Below are 23,464 nucleotides of genomic sequence, written 5' to 3'. Positions count from 1 at the left end.
AATCCTGTTATTTTGTGAAGGCCTCTGAGGTTTGATAGAGACGATTATTAAACTAGATAAAACTGTGGAAAAGTTTAAAGCAGTCACCAAAAGAACATACCAAGTACTGATTATTTCAAAGGACAAAATGCACCACTAAATAGATACAAGTCTGCAGTATGCGAGAACATTCTCTTACGTGTTTCAAAAATGTCTGCCAGTTTGGTACATGTAACTGAATTGTTTTTGTGAACACTGCTACAAGCCTTGGAAATAGCAAACATGTAGACGAAGCTGCTTTGGTTACATGAAACCAATATGTTTTGCTGGCAAGCAAAACATTATGTGTACTCCACCACACCTGACTGAAATGGTCATATTACCTCGTAGAATGATTCTAATTGCGGCAGAATTACCCATTCATTTAAGCCAGGTGCACAGCAGCAGGGAAGCACCTGAAACATGCAGGTTAATGAGCCCAGAAGACCAGTACTGGGAACCTCTGCTTTCAATCAAAGCAAATGCATGTGTTGGAAAGGCCCTTTTTAAGTCCAGACCTAATTTAAAGCTAATTAAGAATCTGCGACATGACTTGTAAGCCATTCATGTACAATATTTACCCAGTCTGTCTGAGTTTGACACATTTTAAAAGAGTAATGTACAAAATATATCATCTGTATGTGAAAAACTGGTGAACAATTAGGCAAAAAGACTTACAGCTGTAATTGAAAGGTGAAGGTAAATTTTCTTTTGGTAAAGTTAAAGAAAAAGATGCATCTCTTTTCCTTCACTTTACAGGTTTGTGCTACCTTGTGTCGGTCTCCCCAAGTATCATACAACTTCCCAAGTAAAAAGGTCTAAGTTGTGTGAATACTTTTGCAAGGTGATGTTAGTATTTTCTGCACATAGTTTCAAAAGAGGACAGAACATTTAATCAAGCAGAAATCCAGAATGGGATGAGAAGCTTCTTGAACAATACAGCTTGCAAAGCCTTGTGAAGGTAATGAGAACATGCAGCTCATGCTGTGCAGTCTGATCACAAAGTTTGTTTAATTATACAGGAAACATTTGCAAAGATCAGTGATGATATTCTGCTTAGACCCAAGACGATGTTCACTGCATAGATTAGCAGCAAGTGAGCCGTTCCATCCATTGACAAAAATAATATCTAACTTCTTGTGACTGTTTTGGAGCAAACTGAATTATTACAGAGCTGCAGACACAGGCAGAAGGACACAATGCTGAGATAATGACAAACATTTACTCGCCAAAAACCCAACTGGGTATTCCAGGACCTCTATATACCACATAACGGCCAGTTGCTGCTTTTATTGACATTTTGTGTGTGCCACTGGAGTCAGCTAAAGAGATATCTTTGAAAATAACCTTCCTGACGATCCTTCCTTTGGGTGATAGCCATTGAAATCTACAAAATGACTCATGTCAAACTTACCCACCTCTGCAATGACCGGCACAGCCAGCATTACTAAGGAAAAATATCTATCTTGGTTTAATTCTATCTCTAACTGAGATAGAAAGATGCTGCTAGTGATATGAAGCACACAATCAGAACAGTAAAACCCACATTTTGTCCACTTTCTGCTGGCTTGACAGCTCGCGCCGTGTTACTGCTGGTGACTTCTGAACTTCCGTTATCTCCCTTTTCGCACATGACAAGCTATTCGGCATCCATCGTGAACGGGACTGAGCGCTCGAGCCCACACTCTGGCCACTTGCCCGGTCTCGGTGGTTATCTTCAAATGTCAGGTGTTGGAGCGCATCACGGTCAGTCAGGAACACGTTGAGCAGAGCGGCTTTGACGGATTTAATGTTTTTAGCCAGCAGCTTTCACGGAGATTCAAAGATGTTCCGAAAATTAACTTTGACTTCTGACCTCCTCTTCTTTTGTAGGAACAGTTCAGCCAGTAACTGATTTAGAGGATCGTTGTGAAGACAAGAGAATTGACATAATCTTCTTTTTATTAGGTGTAACTTATCCTTGAAAGAATCAGTTGGCATGGTACGCTTAGAGAAACCAAAGTATCCCAAGGTTTTTAAAAAGGAAAAAGTTTCGAAGTTGCTGAAATTGTTCACTGTAACATTTCTTTAAAAGCCTTTTCAATGAGATTCCAAAGAATGTGGACAAGTAAGCTAAGTTTTCTCCATCTGTATGGCACACACACATGGGAAAACAGCTCTGCCCATCCCCCACATGTAAGTCCTGCTTGACTTAGTCTATACAGATTCTAAACTCAATTTTTACTTGTGGTTTTAATCGTAAATCTCATGAACAATATTTATCTTCTCTAATACTGGGTAAAAGTAAGTGGGCAATATGGATCACTTAAGTAAGTGATTAATATTATCCATATGATTCGTCTTAAAAAAGAAAGTATAAATGACCAGTTGCCATTGTAACATCACACATACAATTTCTGGGTTCTGTGTGGTGTTTCTCGACAGTTTGCGCCATCAAAAAGATTTAAGAGCAAGTTTGTCTGTTTTTATTGAACACTATTACAGTAAATAAGCTACACACCGCACCTCGGGTTGAAATAAGAACATATTCTGTCAAAGGAAGTTTGTTTTATCAACCAGAGATTTGTGCACCCCGGGTTGTTGATGGGTAATAAAATAAAACCTGTTCCAGATAGTTGTAGCTTTATAAAAACGATCACTTGGATATCTCTAAAACTGAATGCTGTGTGTTTGGATTACGCTAAAACAAAACAAGCTTTACTTGAGTGCTATTGGCACATTGTTAAAATAATGTCTGCAAGACTATTTGGTTCTTCAAAATAAATGTATTACCTAATTGATGCACTCAGATTTTTTACTTTTACTTAAACTTTTCAGATTTTTTTTAAATGTTAAGCTATATGTGTTATCTTCAAAGTTAGAAGCAAATATACAATTCCAGTTGGATAAATGTTATACATTATTACTTGTAAAAAACAACAACAATTTTTCAAGAGTTTTTTTTTTCCTACTTAAAAAAGTAGTTTAAAAGATATGGACTTTAACAATTCATGTATTGAATTAGGATTACAGATAATGGTTTAAATTCAGAACCCATAGCCACTTTGTATTTTAGGCAAACTGGATGACATGTGTCTAATGAGAGAGTATTGATTTCAAAGATTAGCACATGAGATGTAACTTAGGAAAAAAAAAAAGTGAACATCTCTGCTTGTATCATGCTAAAGAGGAGAGGGGACTGAATCTGTTCAATAAGAATTTGAAAACTACCACTAACTTTATTGCTTATTCTATATTCTATAGCCTATTCACAATAACAATAAAACATGCATAATAAACTGATATTATAATTGTGTATTTCAAAATATTATTTTGGCTTAACACAAAAGTTTCAGATGGGATTATACATTTGTTTTTTACAATTTAAACAGTGCAGTATAAATATGTTGCGGATAAAAACAAACTGTACTGATTTGAATTAAGTCTTCTATGGTAGAAAACTGGAAGATTTTCTTTCACAGTTGTAATACCTTGACAGTCTCACACTGGCCTATGTCTGCTTTAAATTCACAGTATACTATAAATGAGGCAAATTCAATTTCACTTTTGTCTTTGGTTTCCCAGCTCTAATGGGGAAAAGGGACGCTGAAGGAAGAAGGAGTGGGAGTTGCCCTGAGGGGAATTCCAACAAAGAACAAGCATTAGACTACCCCTATTGAGACAGTCATGACAGAGACACATTCAGTAATGATCAAGGCTTCGCTGCCAGTGCAGGAGATAAGGAGACGTGAGTGATACCTCTGGTAACGGAGCGATACGGTAAAGCTTTAAAAGACCTGACTCCATATATAAATACCCTATAATTGGAAATCCCACATTCAGCCTCACCTTCACAAGTTTTGGTCTCAGTAATACTCTTGCTGCTTCCTGCCCAATTTACTCACAGGGTTACAAAGTTAGGCAATAACACCTTTGGACTATGTGACAGGGCTTATGCTTTCATTTTAGAAGAAAAAAAAAATCTATACTCTGGGCTGAAATCAAAATAGCTCAGACACAACAAGAGTAGAATTAATTTGATTTCATTTTCACTTTTGAACAGATTGAGATGACTTTTTTCTGCCTGGCTTTATTCACAGTGAAAGAAAAAACACAAACAGACAAATGATGGTGGTCAGTGTTTGCGTTATCTTGGAGCTTCTCAGCAAAGATTGGTGTTTTCATTACACTGCCGAGTCTATACGAGCTGAAAATAACTTCTACTTAATCATTTCAACTGATCCACACCATCTCCTGCATGAGACATCAACTCATGGGCCAGTTCAAGCAATGGCTGGAATATGTGATTAAAAAGCCCCGGGTTCAGGCTCTGTATGAATCTAAATCACACCCAGGAAAACTCTCTGCAATATTTGGATGTAACTAGAGCCAAGTTGCCATGGCATTTTAGGAAGCCCACTATGATAGTCCTGGGAACCACAATGGAGATCACAATGGCTCAAACCCAGAGACACAGCAGAGAGCAAAATCATTCTGGAGGATCAAAGAGCACCTTTGTTCCCACATTCCCCTTGGAAGCAACCCGAACTCAACTTCTAGCTGTGGTTCTCTGGGATATTTTGTTTTCACTGAAGCAAAATGAGCCTAGACATGAGAGAAGCAAGAAGTAAATGAGGGAGCATGTGACTAATGGTAATAAAGTGGATGAAAGTGGCAGCAGTGTAGGTGGAGTAGGCATAGAGCGCAGACTTTTTTCCTAATATTCTCTGCTCTTATAGCAGGTGAAAAAAACCTGCTACAAGATAAGATATCACAGCTGACATCAGTGTCTGCCAACAACCATGAAGCTATTTCTAAATCACATCTGACTCTACTCATCACAGCAACAGTTTGGTTTATGATCCAATATGGATGCGATTTTCTAATAACAACTGTTTGTTTATCAATAAACGGTTCCACCGAGGCAGTTTTTTCCTATATTTGGCCATCAGCTCTGAACAACCTTTATGAGTGCATACAAATAAGGGGGAAACAGTCCTTTGTCCTGTTTATAGCCTCTCCCGACCCTCTGGGAAGAAGCTTACTTTGTGCATTCCAGAAACCTTATGTTATGCTTGCACAAGATCTTATTATGAACCTAATGCCTTAAAATACAACCAACCACTTTGTCATCTGGTGAACAGAGTGGGGATTCTGACTAAGGGGCCTCTTATTTCAGAGTACTTATGCAGCTGTTTCTTCTTCCTTTGATACTCTGTAAAAATATGTAATCACAAAAATTTTTCTTTGGTTAATTTTTAGGACCGCTCAGTTAAGGTGTTGTTTGCATTCATTTTGCTAAAAACACATTGATTTATTCAAATGAAATCATATTTAGCTAGTTACTACATGCTTATTATTATTCAATATGACAAAAATAAAGAAATATGTATGGAAATGTCAAGTTTTTTAGGTGTGTTGCAAAATAGACACTGTCTTTCATTGTTGTGCTCAAATAAGTCAAGTTAAATATCAACATGCATTCCATCTCAAATATAATTTTACTTAAGTCTATTTGGGCAATGTGGTAACCTAAAATTATGCACCGTTAACTTTGTATTTGCGTCTCCCTATCTAGTCTTTTCCATCAAGAATGTCATTGTAAAGTTTACAATATTCAGTTTTTTAGGGAAATCCAAAATTATTTCTATATCATCCATATTTCCAAAATAATTATTTTTTTACTAATTACAAAATAGTTTGGAACCTGTTTAAAATATAAAAGAAAAGCTCATAGCCAAACCACCTAACGCTACCTTGTGAAGTATATGTAAATAAAATAATAATAAAAAATAATAAGAATTTAAATGTCTCATGTAACATAATGTAAAAGATAAACATAAATTTAACCAGTTCTGTCTCGTACAGTGGTCAGTTATTCTGTCTCATGCTAGAAGTTTGTTAATGGCAGGAATCAACATGAGTAATGTTGATCCCTGAAGTGCGTAATCAACATGCGACTTTGTCAGAAGCAGTTAACCAAATATCAGTGAAGGTGTACATTTTATCCCTTATTAGCCTACATGTATAATTTTGAATATACACAGTTGGGTCTCCACAAGCGTGGTTTAACTGGTTCCTCCCTGCTTAGCCCCAGGCTAGATTCGGATTTAAACACCAAATTTAAAATAATAAGAAAACCCCTTAACTGTGAATAAACAGAGGTTTAACTCAGAGACTTTAACAGAAACAGAAACTGATAACACAGAAACAGAAACACGTTGGAAATTGAGCATCATTTTACAATTACACTATATTTACTTTTACAGAGTCGGCTGCACTGCCAAACTGGAGTATTTTTGTTCAGGTTTGTTTATGCCTTCATGCTGTTGCTAAATATTTTCCCCTTATTCAAGTTCACTTAAAGGGCAGTCGCCACAGTGCCGTTTAACTGTTGAAGCCTGAAAACAATCTGCCCGAGGAGGACCAAAATAGACTCGGGGAGCAGAGTGTACTGTTAACAGAATGGTGGCGTGTTGCCTCCGAATCTCAAGGCAACTTGCAGCTCCAACTGTTTATCTTGAACAGCGGATCTCAAGCCATTAGAAAACTCCAGGGACTTTTCCACAACTTTCTCCATTTTCTCCTCTGTGTCTGCACCCCATGCTGCTGTGGAAACAGGATCCTATTAGAGAAGCTCACCCAACTGCTGCTGGCCGGCTGGAATGAGAGCCCTGGGAAGTAAAGCAAAGCTAAGTTCTACCCAAACAGTCAAAAGATTCCCAGAGTCTACACCATATACAGCCGTAAGCCATAAAGGAGTGATTATTCACCAGCTTATGCCAGCCTCAGAAAAAAGAAAAGGGGAAAAATGAAGCAAACACTCTTTTTTTTTTCTCCCAACATACTTAATTTCATGCGGCACATTTGGAAGCTGTCATTCTATGATAGTGATGAGAATAACATTTTGCTTATTACTGCAAAATGCCTTTGGTGTGTTTTCCATCCTTGAAGCTTCAAAATTAACTTAAAAAAAACCCCACAATGTAAATGTACCAGTTTCAAAGAGGTTCTTATTTATATTGATCACTCGACAAACAAACTGAGCCACACTGTCTCTTGGGGGAGCTGTCATTTCTAGTTCACATGAGCTGAATATGTGATGGGAGAAAAGCAGGAATCGTGGACTCTGTTATCATTCAAATCACAAACTAAATAAGACGTACGGATGTTCATTTGAACATCATGTCTCGTTTTAAATGTGTGGTAGTTTTCTGAGGCAAGCAGCAGAATATATTTACCCCTAAATTCCCAACATTCCTTGAGGCAGACAGGAGAAGGGGATTCCAGTCTCAGCACAGAGGTCATTGATACACTAAACCACATGCAGACCCACAGTGGGTATTAAAATCTATACGCTCATGTTACAATACTTTGTTTTTGTGATGTGGAAAACTGATTCATGATGAATCACTTGAACACTTTTTTCTATTGTTTAAGTGACATATATTCTGGACAATTCCACAAAAATAATGCCAGTCTCTTAAAATACAATTCAATAATTTAATTTATTGACTTGAAATTACATCAGGTGATGCCATTTTTATTAGCACTCAGAATGGTCCCTTCAGCCTCTTCTTTGCCTTTCTAGTGGACAGCAAAAGGGTCAAAACTGAATAATTAGCTAAGTTTGGCTTCAGTTAAATTATGCAAAGGAGCAAATATCCAAATTTAAGGACAACTGAACTTTCAAACAGGTTAATCAAATTCACTCTTATTGAAAGCAGGTGGGAACAGAAGTCTACTAAATGCTGGAATTAGAATGAGCTGACTTATTAGCCACTGAATATTTACAGAGACTTTTAAAAACACACTCAGAGATTCAAGAAAATTAGCAATTCTCACTTCAAAGGGTGAACACGCCTTTCAGACCTGCAGCTGCTGACATCAGGTCATGACAGGATGCCTGACAGACAAACGCCTGGGCACAGGTGACCCACATCCCCCGCTGAGCTGATCTACAACTACTTTTCACGCCTTCCTCACCTGTTGTCGGTGTCTGGGAGTGCGACGGCAATTGTCTGGGTGACCTTTCTTACTGGAGTAAGCTGATCTAATCCTGCATAAAATGGTGGAAAGTCATTTATATCTTTCTCTCACTGAGAATCTTGAACACTTAGAAAAAAAAGCAATAACGCATTCCCAACTTAAAGGGAAGAAACGGCTCTCTCCTATGAGAGTGTGTGCATTACCCAGTAGGATTATGACGTGTGTTTGTATCAGTAGTTTTTAAGGTAAAAAACCCCCAAAAAACTAAGAGAGGATGTACTGAGGCTGTTTTTCAGTTGGTACAGAGTCATCTCTGCACTGTGCTTCATATCAACGTGTGAATTTGCCTCCATATATCCAGGACCAGTTCTGGTTTCTCATAGCTCTGCTACTTGACCTACCAGAGGGCAACACAAAAGAAGTATTGACTCCACATCCCCCTCATCAGGATGAACGAGATAATTAACTGTAGAGTTAAAGGCATGGTGCCTCTGAGACTGTAAAACCAGGCCATGAATACTGAGCAAACTACTTTATCCCACAGGACTTATGGCCAATCTATACTTCTACATTTATTCAGTCTCTGACTCAGTGAAAGATATCTATAGCGGGTCAAATGTGGGTTCTCCCGGTTATCTCGTTTATCTGCTATTGGTCACAACATGTGGTGAATGTTTTCCTCCTGGTCTTCCGTTTGTTCGCCTGCTTGAAAGGAGTTTGCTCTTGTTTTCATAGGTGACTAAAGTATTGCTCACTGCGGGCGCAGGCTCCAGCAGTGGCATCAAACATGCCCTCCACAATGTGTGTCACCTTTGATACAGAGACGTGGAGCCTCCACCATCTGTTAGGCATCTGTCTGTTGGGTGATTCATCTCCTCACACATATTCATTGTTTCAGGTGTCTGTAGCAAGGATGTGACAAGTTAACAGCTATTTCCTCTGTCTTTTGGTCCCTATCACTGTTTTCTTTTCAACCACAGAGAGCTAAAAGCCCTCCCTCGCAAAGAGATTTTTAGCACGACTAAATAAATACAATATTAAAAAGACCAAAAAATACCATTCTGATGATGCAAATATTGTGTTTCTAGGCTACCACTTTGGCCCATGTGACTTAATATGAATTAAATCTGAGATTGATTCACACTAGTTGCATGTTAATGGTTAACTTCTTGTCTATTATCCCAGAATCATTAAAGTAAAACTCTATTTAGTAACTCTAAACCAACTAACTCTATTAGTGCCTTTAAATGCAATTAACATTTCTGAGAACATTAGTTTGTTTTTTTGTATATCATGGGATGCAATAAAAGGCTGAATATGTATATTTAAAAATGAAGGTTCCTGAGTCTGAAAATATTCACATTTCAGTCCCTCCAACTTCTAATATTAGAATGTAAAGCCAAAAGCTGGAACTCCACAATATAAAGAAAACACTTGATTAAAAAACACTTGCTTAAAATTGTGATGAAGACACGGATCATTTTTCTCTCTTTTCTTCTCTCACTTAGATAAAGTTCATCCAACTGGCCATATGCAGGGCATAGATTCCTTTCACTGTAAATATAATAACCTACAAAATATTGCATCTAAGCATTCCTTTGCAATTGCAATATTGCACACACTGAAGTGATGACAGCTGCAATTAAATTTACTGTGCAGCTCCAATAAAAGCAGCGCTGTACAAAACTAAGGCTGCTTTCTATACACAAAAAAATGTAGCAATAATGGCTTTTCAGATTGTAGAGGTGTCTAATCTAGTGAGACCTAATGCCAAAGTCCTCAGATTTTTGTTTCATCAATATGTTTACATAAAACGCGGTTGTGAAATCCTTACTGGGGGTGAACCAGAGAAACTGCAAAGCAAACTGTAGAGCAAGAGCTGTAAAGTAGAAATTCTCAAATTCTGTTGCAACTCTGTCTTTTATTTTGGATCATTGTCCTGCTGGAGGTGAACGTTCCCCCAGTTTAAAGTTTTTTGAAGCCTCCAACATATTTCTTTGCAAAATGTTACGGTATTTTACTCCACCCATGTTCCCATGAACTCTGACCAACTTTCCTGTCCCTTCTGTGAAACAACATCCCTACAGCCACTACCATATTCCACGTTGGGGGAAATCTGTTCAGGGCCACGGGAAGTGTTAGTTTTCTTCTATACATAAAGTTACTAAAAATGCTAAAAATTAGAATTTTGGTCTTTTGACCATCCACATGTTCTTCTATCTGTACTAAACATCCATTCAACTGATTCTCCCACCTGAGATCTGGCTCTCTGCAGCTCCTCCAATGTCGCAATAGACTTCTTGGTTGCGTTTGTAATTAATGCTCTCCTTGCCTGGTCTGTCAGTCGACAGCCATTGTGTGATACTGAAAGGGTATGAAAACTGTAAAAAGGCGATGTATGGGTTTCTTTCTATTTTGACTTAGTAGTAAGAACCTTGAATGGATTTTTACACTTATAGTTAATAACACAATGTTCATCAATCTGTGTTATTATTAACTTCCAACTCCCCTCAACTCCCCCCCAGCCCTATCCCCCCCAAAAAAAAGACAAAACACAGTTTCTAATAACTGTGAACAGAGCTTTCCATCCATTTACTCAGCTCAGGTGTTGTGATAAAAGATGCCGCTGGTGCAGAACAAAATAAAGCAAGGGTAGCATGACTTAGCTTATCTTTAATGTGACAATATTCCATTCTAACACGCTGCCCAAAAAGTGATACGGAAACACAAGCTGTTTCGCACAGACACACAACAGATTATCACTTCATGTTCACAGAAAGCCGCCTACGTCCTCCTATCGACAGGCTGACATGCTCAGCTGAAAAGCAGCGCATATCTGAAAAGAACCTTGCAGCCCAGAACCTGCCACTGTGCCACTGTCTGTCATATTTTGGGTATTTTTTGTTGTTGTTGAGCATAATTCTTATACAGAAAAGGTGCAAAATAAAGGTTATTGAAGGTTGATGAGTTTGATGAGTCCAGATGGGGGATTCTGGAAGATTTGAAAAAGGCAGACAAAAAAAGTGACCTCAATGTTAGGCCAAAAATGGGTCTTAAAATTTTTAATTTCTTAAATGTGAACATTTTTCCTTTTTTTGTGAGAAACTCCATTGACAGAAATAATAGATTCTGCCAATTGATATTTTTTAAAAAAATGTGTTAAGCAAACTGGCAATGGCAAAGAAAAGATCAATGATTGGAAACCAAGATAAAGTTTTTAATTGGGTAATCTTTAGATCTGACTCAAAAAATAAAAATTAAAAAATCACAATCACTACAATACACCTCTAGATATTTTTGTTATTGTTTTTGAAAGCCGTTTTCTGTGAACAAACCAATACTTCACTAGATTATTTTTTTATACACAACCAAATTCCGGTGCTTTCTGAATTCATTCCTCCTCAGAGAAATGTGCTGTCAAACTCCCACAGCTCTCTGTTTTTACAGCTGCAGCAATGCCAGACATGACTGCAGACACACCAGACACACTTTCTGGACCAGTTTTGTACCCAGTGACAGAAAAAAAACTGCTCAATATGCAGCACGCCTGCTGCTGTACCAGCAACAACAATGACTTAACAGAGGGGTTTTCTGAAATAACCCTTCTGTCTCTTCTTTGGTTCCACACACTTCCTGTTTGACAAAACTAAATCCCTGCTGATGCCAGTCTTTCCGCCCTTGTCTCTGTTACTGTCTCTCTCGTTATTTTAACATGATATTTTTTGTATCTTGTTCTTTTTGTTCTGTGTTTCTATCTGAGCCCTGGTCCATTCTTTGGGTCACTGGTTGCTGACCTCATCTATGGGAAGGAGGAGATGAAGGAGCAGAGCAGAGCAGAGGGACAGATGGGTGGACAGAAAGCAGGAACAGGGGGAAAGGTCAAACCAGAGTTAAAGACTGAAGGAACTGGAAATAATATAGAAGAAACAAAAACAGATAAAGGACAAAAATAGGAGAATCTGAAGAGAAAGTGAGGATAGACTGAAGCACTGGGGAGAACAGAGCGCCTCTGGCACACAGACTACGTTTCACGGCTCTCTGACTCCAAACATCCTCGTAGTCGGTGGGGGTTTGAGAGAACTGTACATCCAGGAAAAAAAGGCTGCTGGGCTGAATGAGCATATTACAGTGCAAGAGTGGTCTGTACTTTAGGTGATCAATCAACCCAGAGGAAGATAGATCCACTTTATAACCATTAGAGGCCGGAAACGTACCCAATGAAGAGCGAGAGAGCATTCTAAACACCATTACAGAAAGCTCATGTCCAGCAAAAAAAAAATAAACTTGTGGTTTAAACATATTGCTGCTGCAATCTCATTTTCTTTATGCAATCGCTGCATGACAAACAAGACAACGCAGTTCATCATCATCTTCATCCCACCAAACTGGCAGGCCTGAAAGGAGGAAGGAATACAGCGCAACAGGGAAATGTTTACCCAGCTCTCCGGAAATGTGTTGCGTCGTGACACCATTAAACAAAGAGTGTCAAGAGACACTATTACAGACAGGAAGATGAGCTCTTCATCCTGGAGCCTTCCTCATATGGATGCAATTTCATGTTGTTGTACCTCTTGAAAAAGAGAGCCGGCGGTGAGAGGGGAGTGGAAGCGCAACATTCTGGAGCTGGTTGGGATCCAGCTGGCAAGAGCTCCCAAAGCCGACACAAGGACAAAGCTCCTGGCGGCGCTGGTATAGCTCTGACACAGGACAACACGAGACGAAGCCAAACAACCTTTGGCAAAATTATGGTGGCAATAAAGGCCGCCCATCTGTAATTTATAGATGTGTCTTTATAACTATAACTCGTGTTCATGTCCTTGGTGTACCCTCTGAGCCTCAAAGGGAGTGCAGACAGATGTGGAGCAGTTAATTTCATGTGGCCTTGATGGCACATGACCAGACTTCTATATTACATGTTGTGTTTAACAGGTCACCTTTACTGGCAGTTTAGATACCTGGTAAGTTCTACATTTAAAAGGATAGTTCATATTTTTGAAATGAAGTTAGTGTTAATTGAACGTTTGTTTGCAGTAAATATCCAAATTGTTGTCTAATAATATTGGAGTTTAGACAGGAGAGGGGGTCAAGAACAGACCATACTGCTACCGTCATAAAACATCTCCAGTCTCTAAAACAGTTTATATAAAGGATATTTAATAAAGCTTTAAATGTCAATATGTTTGCATTGGTCACTTACTTGGTATGTTGTTACCCGTAGCCCAGGAAAATATTATTACTATTACTATTTTAAAAAACTGTTTTCAATTAAAGAAAAGAAAATATTTGAGCTGGTCAGGGAAGACTGCCAAAGAAGCTGAAAGCAACACTGAGTGAGCTTCAAAAATTTACAAGTAAACTGGTTGTGTTTTACGTGTAACAAAAATAGTTCACATTCTTCATATGTCTAGATTAATGAGTACAGTTAAAATACTCTACAGAAATCTTTTAGAAAAATCTCTAAACAAAATTGGCCTGAAGAATCCAAAGTCGAACCTTTGAACTATGACTCACGGCAAATGATCTATTTTGTACACAACCAACACTGTATATTACAGCCATATATTTTAATATTTTATCCAGAGGGAAACACGGTGGTGGCAGCATCAGGCTCTGGAGAGACTTCTCTTCAGATGGAACTGCGATGGATAAAGTTATGAATTGTTCCAAATACCTGTCAGGTTTGGCCTGAAATCTTCTTTTAAATGATTGCAAGCTGATCTCTGTAGTATCACCTGAAATGTGGATAGCATTTGAAATATTTGGAAAGCGGAGTAGGCAAATACTGTCAAGTGAAGATGTCGGATACTGATAGAATCAATCTAAAGATTGACTAACGAACAAACAGAAGTTATTTCAAAATGTTTTAGTTTAAAGGTGTGCACAGGTCATCTAGTGAGTTCTCACACATTTTTTGTTTTTCATATTTTCCCCAACTAACCGTTTTTGTTTTCAAGATCCACAGATAAATACTCTTGTGTGACTAACTGAAAAGAGAAAGAAGCTTTTCCTGTTTGCGTAACTGTTATACATAAAGCAGAGTTGTGCTAAAAGCATTAAGTTTAGAGCAGCTGAAGTATATGAAGTATCCTGAGCTACTCTTTTTAAATAGGCATAAAACTCAGGTGAAACAGTTATATCTCTGAATCATCCGGGCATATTGTTCCTTTCCTGACATTCCACACCACTGTCTGCAAAAACGTAGCAAACAGAAGTAAACACAACCATTCAACCAGAAAACCAAATGGAGAAGCTTTCCCAAAAGGCACCACAGCCAATTATTTGATATTTCAGATCAATTGCAGCTTCAGTGGAGGCGGGGTGAGAAGTATTCAAGCAGAGCTGCCAACAAATCTGTTCAAACTCTGGAGGTAAGAGCCAAAATCCTGAACTGTTTCCCTCCACAAACACAGCCTTTAGTTCTGGAAAAAAATCTGTGTTTTATCAGCTTTGGCTAAATGATTTTTTTTATTTAAACCTGTTTGAAAGGTCATACACTTTCTAGGTCAGAATCTAAAGCTTTGCAACTGTTCAAAAGATAAATACGTGTCAACTGAAAGACAAGTTTGTCACTTTGCTCCAGAACGCCTCACAGGGAAATGGAGCCGCATGAGAAAACCCACATTTTCTGATCTTAGTTTATCAAAGAGGTGTCAGAACTCTTGACTAATGTATAATGTAATAGACATTAAATGTCTCTAATCAATAATTTAATCTCATCGCACCCTGATGACATTAAATTTTTCTTTTCAAACCAAACAGCTCTTTGTACTTTACCCTACATTGACAGAAATATTCAAATTACAGGATTTCCTTCTGACCACAGCCATCCCTAATGATAGAGAAAATGCTGCATGGAGCTATTTCAAACCTGAGAGATGCAGCACCTTGTAAGTTCACACAGCAGCAGCCTGTAAGAAAGTCCTCTGTGTCCCCACCGCAAGCTGTCCCAACAAACTCCCGGAAAAGGCCGTCATGCATCGCAGTGTTTGTCTTGTTGTTTTCACCTTCATTTTCTGAAGACTCAGCAGTTTGTACACGTCCTCAATGAAATATGGTTTGCACCCTCCAGCTTCGAGCGGCCATCTCGCCTGACATTTTTATCAGGACCTAAAATGAGTTTGGTTGCACTGATATTCTCTGCAGGTCAAAACAATATTTTTGAGAGATTCAGTCATGTTTTGAAAAAAATGTTTCAATTTTGATTCCTCTGGACCAGTACTGTTCAAATAATGTTTTTTTTATTCACTGTGAAAAAGAAAAATAACAACTTTCTCACATGAATTAAACCCATTAGATATCATAGTGTTCTTGCTTGTTCCTGAATGGATCCCAATGCACAAAGAAAACAGGCAAGTTCCTGTATAAGTATTTAATGACAAAAAGCCAAAGTCTTCAAGGTCCCTAAAACAGCAAAAGCAGCTCCAAACCATCAAGCTACAACCTCCATGTTCAACTGTAGGTATGATTTTATTTTTCTGAAAAACTATAGCAAATGCTCACCTTTTGTGCTCCTTTTTGGTCAGCAATGTCAGCCATTTTTGCTATACCCTCTGTTTTTATTGATGAATCATGAAAATTGTCTTTAACTACAGCAAGTGAGTGGTTCCAATTTTGTTTTTGGTTGTTTCCTGAATGAATCATCCATGCTTGGTTTGGACTTGATTTGGTAGACTGGACACTTAAGAAAGGTTTGTCACTGTTCCCTGTTTGTGGTTAATGATTCCTATCGTAGTTTCTGGAATCCCAAAGGCTTACTAACCATTTATAGCTGGCAGATTTCAATAATACATTACTCATGTGTTCTTGAGTTTCTTTAGATCAGTGTGATGAAGTACTTTTTGGCATTATTTAACCTACTTCACATTACCATGTAAGTTATATATAAGCCGTGTCCTCATTCTACAGGCATAAAGGCACTTTGGGATTTTAAATTTTTTCAGATTCTCTTTGTATGCTATTAAAATTTGTTGGACAATCTGAAAAATGTAAAAGTGACAAAAAAGAAGATACTTTTTTCACAACATTGTACTACAAAGGATAATGTGGATAAGCAGAACCAAAGAAAATACAGAACTTGGAAAAAAATAATCTCAAGTTCAATCGCGAGATTTTTATCTGAAGTTTCAGTTGATTGTTCTTCTCAACAAGATAACCATTAAAATATGCATTGCTTTATGTACTGAGAACAGATGCTGTTGGTTTTTGTTATTTATCTAACAGGCATGCACTAATTAGCCCACCATTATTTTTGAAGGCAAAGCAACAAGGGCTCATATCAGGTGCAATGGAAAAATGGGTCAGACTTCTGGGCTTCTGGCATACTCCTTTCCCTTTCTCTGCCAGTTTGAAATTAATTTTGAGATTTCATTTTTAAGCTATCATTGGCTTTGGCATCTAGCAAATCTACAATATAAATCCCTTCAAGCCAGTCACACAGCAAGAGAATTAGACTGTCTCAGGCAAAGTTTGGAGATCTGAGACAAAAATCCAGATGTCTGAGCCAGTTCACAGCACATTTTACTAAAATCGCTCCATTTAATCAGCTCTGAGAGGCAGCCACTGCCAGGAATTCAGCATTTATAAACATCTGGAGATTTTATACTAATGAAAATATTTAGCATTAAGTCTGCAGCACTTTTTGATGGTTAAACAAGACGACAATTTGTCAAACCTAGCTCAATAGGGAGAAAGAAAATTTTATGAAAAGTTCCGAGAAATGAAGCTCCAATAAAATTTAAAAGGTAGAAACATTAAACTGAAATATAAAGAGATTCATTGTTCCCCAGCATATCTGTCCCACATCGTAGCGCAACTCTGTTTGAATAAAGTTTAGCAAATGTTTTTGAGCCCTAACTCTACCACAGCTATTTCTTTTTGAGAAACATTCCCACAGAATAAGAAACAGATCAGATACCATCTCAGGTATAGCTCTGAGGTTCTGCCAGTCAAAAATACTTCAAATGAAAACTGATTCTTATTAATAATATATAAAACTGTCTCCAATGGGTCGTGTTGGGTTCAGGGTGATGATGAATTATTAGAATAAGAAATGTAAAACTGTCACTTATATTTAGGTAAAACCTGCAGTGTCTCACATGTCTTGGATGTTTTTTATTTCTTGTTCAAGTCATATGCACATCAAATGTTCAAATGAATTATTCATCACAAGGCCTTTGCTAGTCTATTCGGGCCCATGAGGAGGTTTCAACTATTTGGTTCAAGCATACCAGAGAAGGGACAAGTCCTGCAGGACTCCAGCCACTTAGACCTGGAGTTGGACACCCCTAATTTAAACCATTCGATTGTAGCTCTAGCTGTGGGTGTGTCACAAGTCTTTTCTAGCCACAAACAGATTCTCTTCCAGAATTCACTCGGACTAGCTGCATTGTTTTTCTTTCACTCCACAATTATGTGCTACTTTGTTTTGGCTTATTGCACAAAATCCCAGTAAAGAACACTGAAGTTTGTGGTTGCCACATGTCAAAATGTCAGAAAAGTTTAAAGGATACAAATAATGTATTGAACCACTCTTGAAATGGACACACAAAAGTCCTTATTCTGATAGAAGGATACACACAAAGTACGAAAAATGGGTTGAAAGTTGGCCTAAATCGTGACTGTTAAAAACAAAGCTTAAACAGCTTTTCCTCCTGCTGTGTGCGGTTCTGCATGAGGTGCCCGAATAGACAGGGCAGGCCTCTGCGGGAGGGGGCGAGGGACCAAATCCCCTAACAACCAAATCCGAGTCAAGAATCTTTATACGTCTGAACTGCTCGCCTGTGCCACATCCGTTCCAGTGCGTGCACCGCTGTGGATGACTAAAACAAAAAACTGTGAAGCAAAAGGGGGGGAAAGCTGTTTAATGTAAATCAGATGAAGCTCTCAGGCCTTTGATTTATGAATCTGATAACGTTCCATGCTCCGACTAAAATCCACAACCATTAGCAAGGAACAACCTCTGGAGCAACATTCACTTCCTTGTGTTGGGATGAGGCAATTGGAGAGTTTTTCTGTCGGGAGCTGCAGTTAATCAGATAAAGAACTGATGAAACCTTTTAGGTCTAATCTGTTATATGGAAGTGAGATATATTGCAAGATGATCTCAGCTTGATATTTTATTTGTGGCAACCTCCACAATGCCCTGCCCTCTCTTAATTAATGGTCCTCTTGAGGTTCAGGGAAAACACAGAAGGATGTACAGGATTACTATCAAACAGCCAACCGCGAGGCTCACACTTCGCTTACACTACTCGTCACATTTACTTCCTCTCCCTGTTCCCGCTTATCGCCGATATCTGATCGCACTTCTCGGCCCCCACCCCGCCTGCTTCCCTGCGGATCTTTATTTCTCACAGCTAATAAGAAGCGAACGTCAAATGTTTCAATCACTCGTTTCCCCTCGGCCTCCCTCGCCCGCCTGAATATCTCGGCACTCTTTTGGAAGTGACAGAAGACAATGCATGCAACAGCCCACTGAGCTTCTCAGTTGTGTCACTTCCAATTAGCCCTTCTGAGACATCTCTGCCCTTTGGCTCGCTATAGCATTCAGGATGAAAAGACCTGAGCGGTGTCTCTTGCATTGTATGCCGCCTTTCTTCACTCTCCCACCATCTAAATTCATGCGTGTCTGGATTTGTGAGTCTGCGAGAGGAAAAAAAAAAAAAAAGCTAAAAAAAAGGATAGACAGAAATTTTTAATCCTGCAGCCACATATAGCAGCTTGCATATAGCTGTGACGCTTAAAAAAAGCTTTCCTTATGTAAAAAGGGCAGACTTCAGAGTAACCCAAGCAGACTTCACCTTAATCGTCCGCCTTATTATACATCATTAATGCTAAAGAAATTCCCGAGAAGCTAATCCTTTTAGAATTAGGACATGCTAGTCTTCTGTAGATTCTTTATTTGTCCTTCTGGAAAACGCAGCAGCTCCATTAAATCAGCTCGCAACCTGCTTCTCTGTCCCATCACGTTTTAAATCCAAGTTGAAGTGATGAGGATTGTAAACAGCAGAGTGGTGAGCCACAGTATGCAAGCAAACGTTTTCTGAGTTAATGAGAGGGACTGGAGCGCCACAGCTTCTTAAACTGGGGCGAGGGGGAAAATTTGCAGCTTCAGTGGAAGCCTTCCCTCAGACCTCCCGTCCCGAGAGAGCACATGTGCAAAAAGCCAAACAGCGCACGCACACAAACAAAAGCTGGTGCCGAGCCAAGCTGGGTCTAACTTACGGCAAACAGACAAACAAAATGTGGTTTCTGTTTTTCTGAGAGCAAAACAAACAAACAAAAAACAACAACAAAAAAAAAAACCCAAAAGGGCAGGGACTTCTTTAAAACTTAAAAAAAAAAAAAATTCTACAGAGAACAGAATTTGAGCTCATTTGATGGCTTTCCACAACTTCACAAGGCAATATTGCCAGACGCAGTCCAAATGTTTCAGTGAACTGCAACCAAACACTTGCAAACACAGCAAGACTTTTTGTTTCATTAGAAATCCAGTTTGATGTGCAATGTTTAAAAACATTCTAACAATCTTGCTTCATTCCAAACATAAGTCTGCTGGAAAAAAATGGACAAAAAATTTAAAAAGAACTTCAGAAGCATAACTAAAGCTCACATAGAGACTTCATTTCCTGTTCAGCAGAGAAGCAGGGTTTACTGGGAAATCAGCAGAGCTACAATATGTATAAATCTTTTATTTCCTCACCAATGCTTTGTTGAAATCTCTATAAAATTATGTTCATAATAACTTAAATAAAGCCTTAAATAAAACTTGAATAACTTCCTCTTGAACTTTTTCACATTTTGCAAAAACAAACTTTAATGTACTTTACTGGGATTTCATATAATGTAACAACACAAAATACTGAACAATTTTAAGGATGAAAGAAAAAGATGCATGTTTTTACAGAAAGCAAAACTTTGTAAAACCACTTTGAGCTACAAGTCTTTTGAAATATACCTCTGACTGTTGTGTACTTCTAGAAGTTGACATTGTGACCAGTAGTTTTCTGACTTTTCTTTTGACTTTCCACAGATTATCAACCGCACCTAGGTCTGAACTTTGACTGGACCATTCTAACACACAAATATGGTCTAGTTCATTGTAGCTTAGGCTGCATATTTAGGGTCATGAACCCCAACCCAGTTCTCAAATCTTCATAAAATACACTGAATGTATTTGAAAGTAACAATTAAAAGGAAATCTATGTATATAAAAGTTCAAGGAGAATTTCCAGACCAATAAGTTTTAAATACAGTGGAAAGGTTTTTTTTGTTTGTTTGCTTTTTAACAAACTCAATAAGCTTTTCTTAAATATCAACCCAAATCAAAACAGGGAAAGCAGAGTTCAGATTCACAAGATTTTGCTCACCTCCAACAAACTGGATTCCACCGGCCACACGACCGATTGTACGGGAGATGAGGTCGGAGATGCAGCAGCCCATCAGACCTGTGAGGGCCACCAGCAGGAGGAGGCCACAGCCCACGCCCGTCACCACCGTGCAGATCCTCCAGTGCAGGCTCGGGATGCCGTGGAAGGACGCGTAGCGCCCGCACTGCTCCAGCATCACCGTGATCTGCTTCTCCTCGTCTCTCACCGGGTAGGAGCAACGGCGGAAGGTGCCAAAAGACACGGGCTTGTCCATCTGCGTTCCCAGCAGCCAGTAGGGCATGAAGAAGCCAACGCAGGAAGCAGCGGCACATAGCAGGGACAGCAGGGCCCAGATTACACCCGTGCATGTCAGACTGGACGCCATCATAAATATGGTCACTGAGCAGGACAGCAGTTAAATGAGCAGTTGCTGTGTCGCTGGAAGGCTTGAAGCGAGCATTTAACACGTGCAGTCTTCACCTACTCAGTGACTCTGGATCCCTGTCAGTAGGAGGAGAAACAGCCAGATTGAGTGCTGACGCACAGTCTCTCCATGCAAACAAGTTGTCGGATTGTAAAACAGCAAAAAAAAAGAATCAGCTAGATAAGGGGAAAAATAGAATTGTGTTATCTGGTCATTATAAAAACAGAAAGTGTCAAAGAGGTTATTATTTCTAATTAACATGCCTCCACTAATGGTTAACTTCGTGATTAATTGTTGTTTTTTGCTATAAAAAGTAATTAAATATGGACAGAGATATAACAGAAATTGGTTTGTTGTTTATGTGAAGATCCAATGCCTTATGCAGTATAGATTAGACATAATTGTGATTTGATTAATAGTAAACAAAACGGCGGCATGATCAAACTCAAACAGCTGCAAATGGTTTAATCAATTCAACTTAGATGAGCAAATTGAAAGTATTTTTGGATTTCATTTATTTACATAATTTATCTGCCGCCAAGTAGAAATGCACCAATCAGCCTTTTTATCTGACAGATATAGATTTTTTTCTCTTTTTTTTTTGTGCCTCTAATTTTGACCACTTAAGATTTTTCCACATATAAAGAGGGAAAAAAGTACTGCAGGTTATTTTATATACGTAATCTCTTTGAATTCAGCAGCAAATGAAGATATTACAAGATTGTTGTCATTAATGCATCAAGCATGTCAAGCTAATTCCTAACTGATGTTGATTAAACTAAAAAACAGAAAATTCTTGCTGTTGGTTGGTGCACTCAAACACTGAAAACTATGGGATTTCTTCTGTTGATTTGTTTAGTAAATACTGACAAAATGTTGATTTGTTCAGTATTTTACCTACTAATCCTGACCAGAGTTTATAAAGACAAATTTTCTCATCACTGAATGACTGACTGCTGCATCTACACCTATAATAATTCAAATATTACTCACGTGTGTGATTTTTGTTTGTTACTCAAACTGTTGCAAGGTAAAGATGCACCGGTCAGACGTCTCTGGGCCAATTTAGATTTCTGATTTTCTTGGAAGTCTGACTGATTCAACTATTCTGTTTGTTCTTTAAAGGAAACAACCCATTCAACAGTTGAAATCTGCAGGATTGTATTTTCTTGATAGTAATGGTTTTGAATCCAACAGAACATACAACAAATGCATACCAATCTCCTATCTATGTATCCAGTTTTTCTACAAAACTAAAAAGATTACATAACACTACATGCTACTAATGGGTGTGTTTGTTGACCAAGAATTGTGGGACTTCATAGCTTTGATGTAGCTAATCAATGGAAAAAATAAATCAGATTTGTCCAGCAGATCACTTATCAGAGTCAATTAAAGGAAAATTGGACAAGCTCTAATTGATAGATACAACCCTGCAACATGAGGATTTAATTATATTTCAAACTTTTTCTGCCCAATAACAGTTTCCCAACACATTGGAAGCAAAATTGTCATGCTTCAAGATTTTTGATAGAGGCATCAGACATTTATATTGCCATTTGCACTTCAAAGCATATTTGTCCTCAAACTTAATCTGATTTTTATCCAACTCAAAAAAGAACATCAAAACACATGCTCTTCTACTAAATGATAATTTTTTTAAAAAAACCTATGATTTTCAGTATTTGACAAGCTCTGATCAGAGCTGATCAAGGTACTGACAGATTCCCACCTCTGACTGATTGATTGGTGCGTCACGACAACAATGTCATAGTATAAATAATACTTGTCAGAACTTATTCACATGTTTGACTTGTTGCCTTTGCATACACATGCGTGAGATATGTTTAATACACAAAGTTACAGTTCCTGATGAACTGTAGCAATTTATAACACACGCACGTGCCATAGTAGAACTTTAAACACTATGCCTTATGGGTTGTTAATTAACAACTATGCACCACCAACATAATCTGATAATGAACACATTTAGCTGAGAAATGAGACTTCAGGTCCCAGCAAGAGCTGCCACTTCTTCACCAACATGCAGGGATCTTAGGGGTGACCTCATGCTACACAGATTTACAGATCTGTTTCAATAATTAAACGGCAAAATGAAAAAAGGGTGAAATCTTACATGTTGGAAGAAATCCGATGTAAGGTGCGCTCGATGTTGGAGAGGGTGTTTACATCTGCAGAGTCCAGCTGCTTGTGGGTCTTAGGGGAAACTTTTTCTCCAGCCGAGTAGCTGAGAAAATTATTCCGATAGAGTAAAGAGTCTGAAATGCGATATATATATATATTTTTTTTGTACAAAACGTCTCCGCAGAATCCGCACACAAATCACTTCCTCCTCGTCGATACAAGCGAAGCGTTGAATTAATGATTCACTCCGGCGCTGCGCGGAGACAGACGAGCGGAGCGGCGCTCACTGACCGGAGTCCGGATCACACATTCCTGCTTACAGAGAGAGACAGAGAGAGAGAGAGAGAGAGAGAGAGAGAGAGAGAGAGAGAGAGAGAGAGAGAGAGAGAGAGGCGGGGAGGGAGGAGGCTGCGAGGAGGTGACCATCAATCAGACAAATCCCCACCCAGGAGCCAGAGTCAGCGCTGCTCTAGTTGCATTTACAGACACTTTGAAAAGCTAAATTGTCTCATGTATTTAAGTGTTAAGCTAGAGGAATTTT

General features: G+C 38.6%; 1 protein-coding gene across 1 annotated transcript in view; it reads right to left on the bottom strand.

Moving 5' to 3' along the window:
* Window positions 1–23,233, bottom strand: part of LOC129358997 (LHFPL tetraspan subfamily member 6 protein) — a 61,531-nt gene extending 38,298 nt beyond the window's left edge. Inside the window, exons 1-2 of the mRNA XM_055028315.1 lie at window positions 22,916–23,233; window positions 20,355–20,855 (exon numbers count right to left, since the gene is read on the bottom strand). Of these exons, the coding sequence (XP_054884290.1) occupies window positions 20,355–20,742 (388 nt within the window). The 5' untranslated portion in view covers window positions 20,743–20,855; window positions 22,916–23,233. The remainder of the gene's footprint in view (window positions 1–20,354; window positions 20,856–22,915) is intronic.
* Window positions 23,234–23,464: the final 231 nt, after the last annotated feature.

This window comes from Poeciliopsis prolifica, unplaced genomic scaffold (assembly GCF_027474105.1).
Source record: "Poeciliopsis prolifica strain line A6 unplaced genomic scaffold, Auburn_PproV2 SCAFFOLD004, whole genome shotgun sequence".
In the NCBI taxonomy this organism is placed as follows: Eukaryota; Metazoa; Chordata; class Actinopteri; order Cyprinodontiformes; family Poeciliidae; genus Poeciliopsis; species Poeciliopsis prolifica.
Note: the sequence above shows the minus strand (reverse complement) of the source record. Positions and strands in the feature narration are given on the sequence as shown.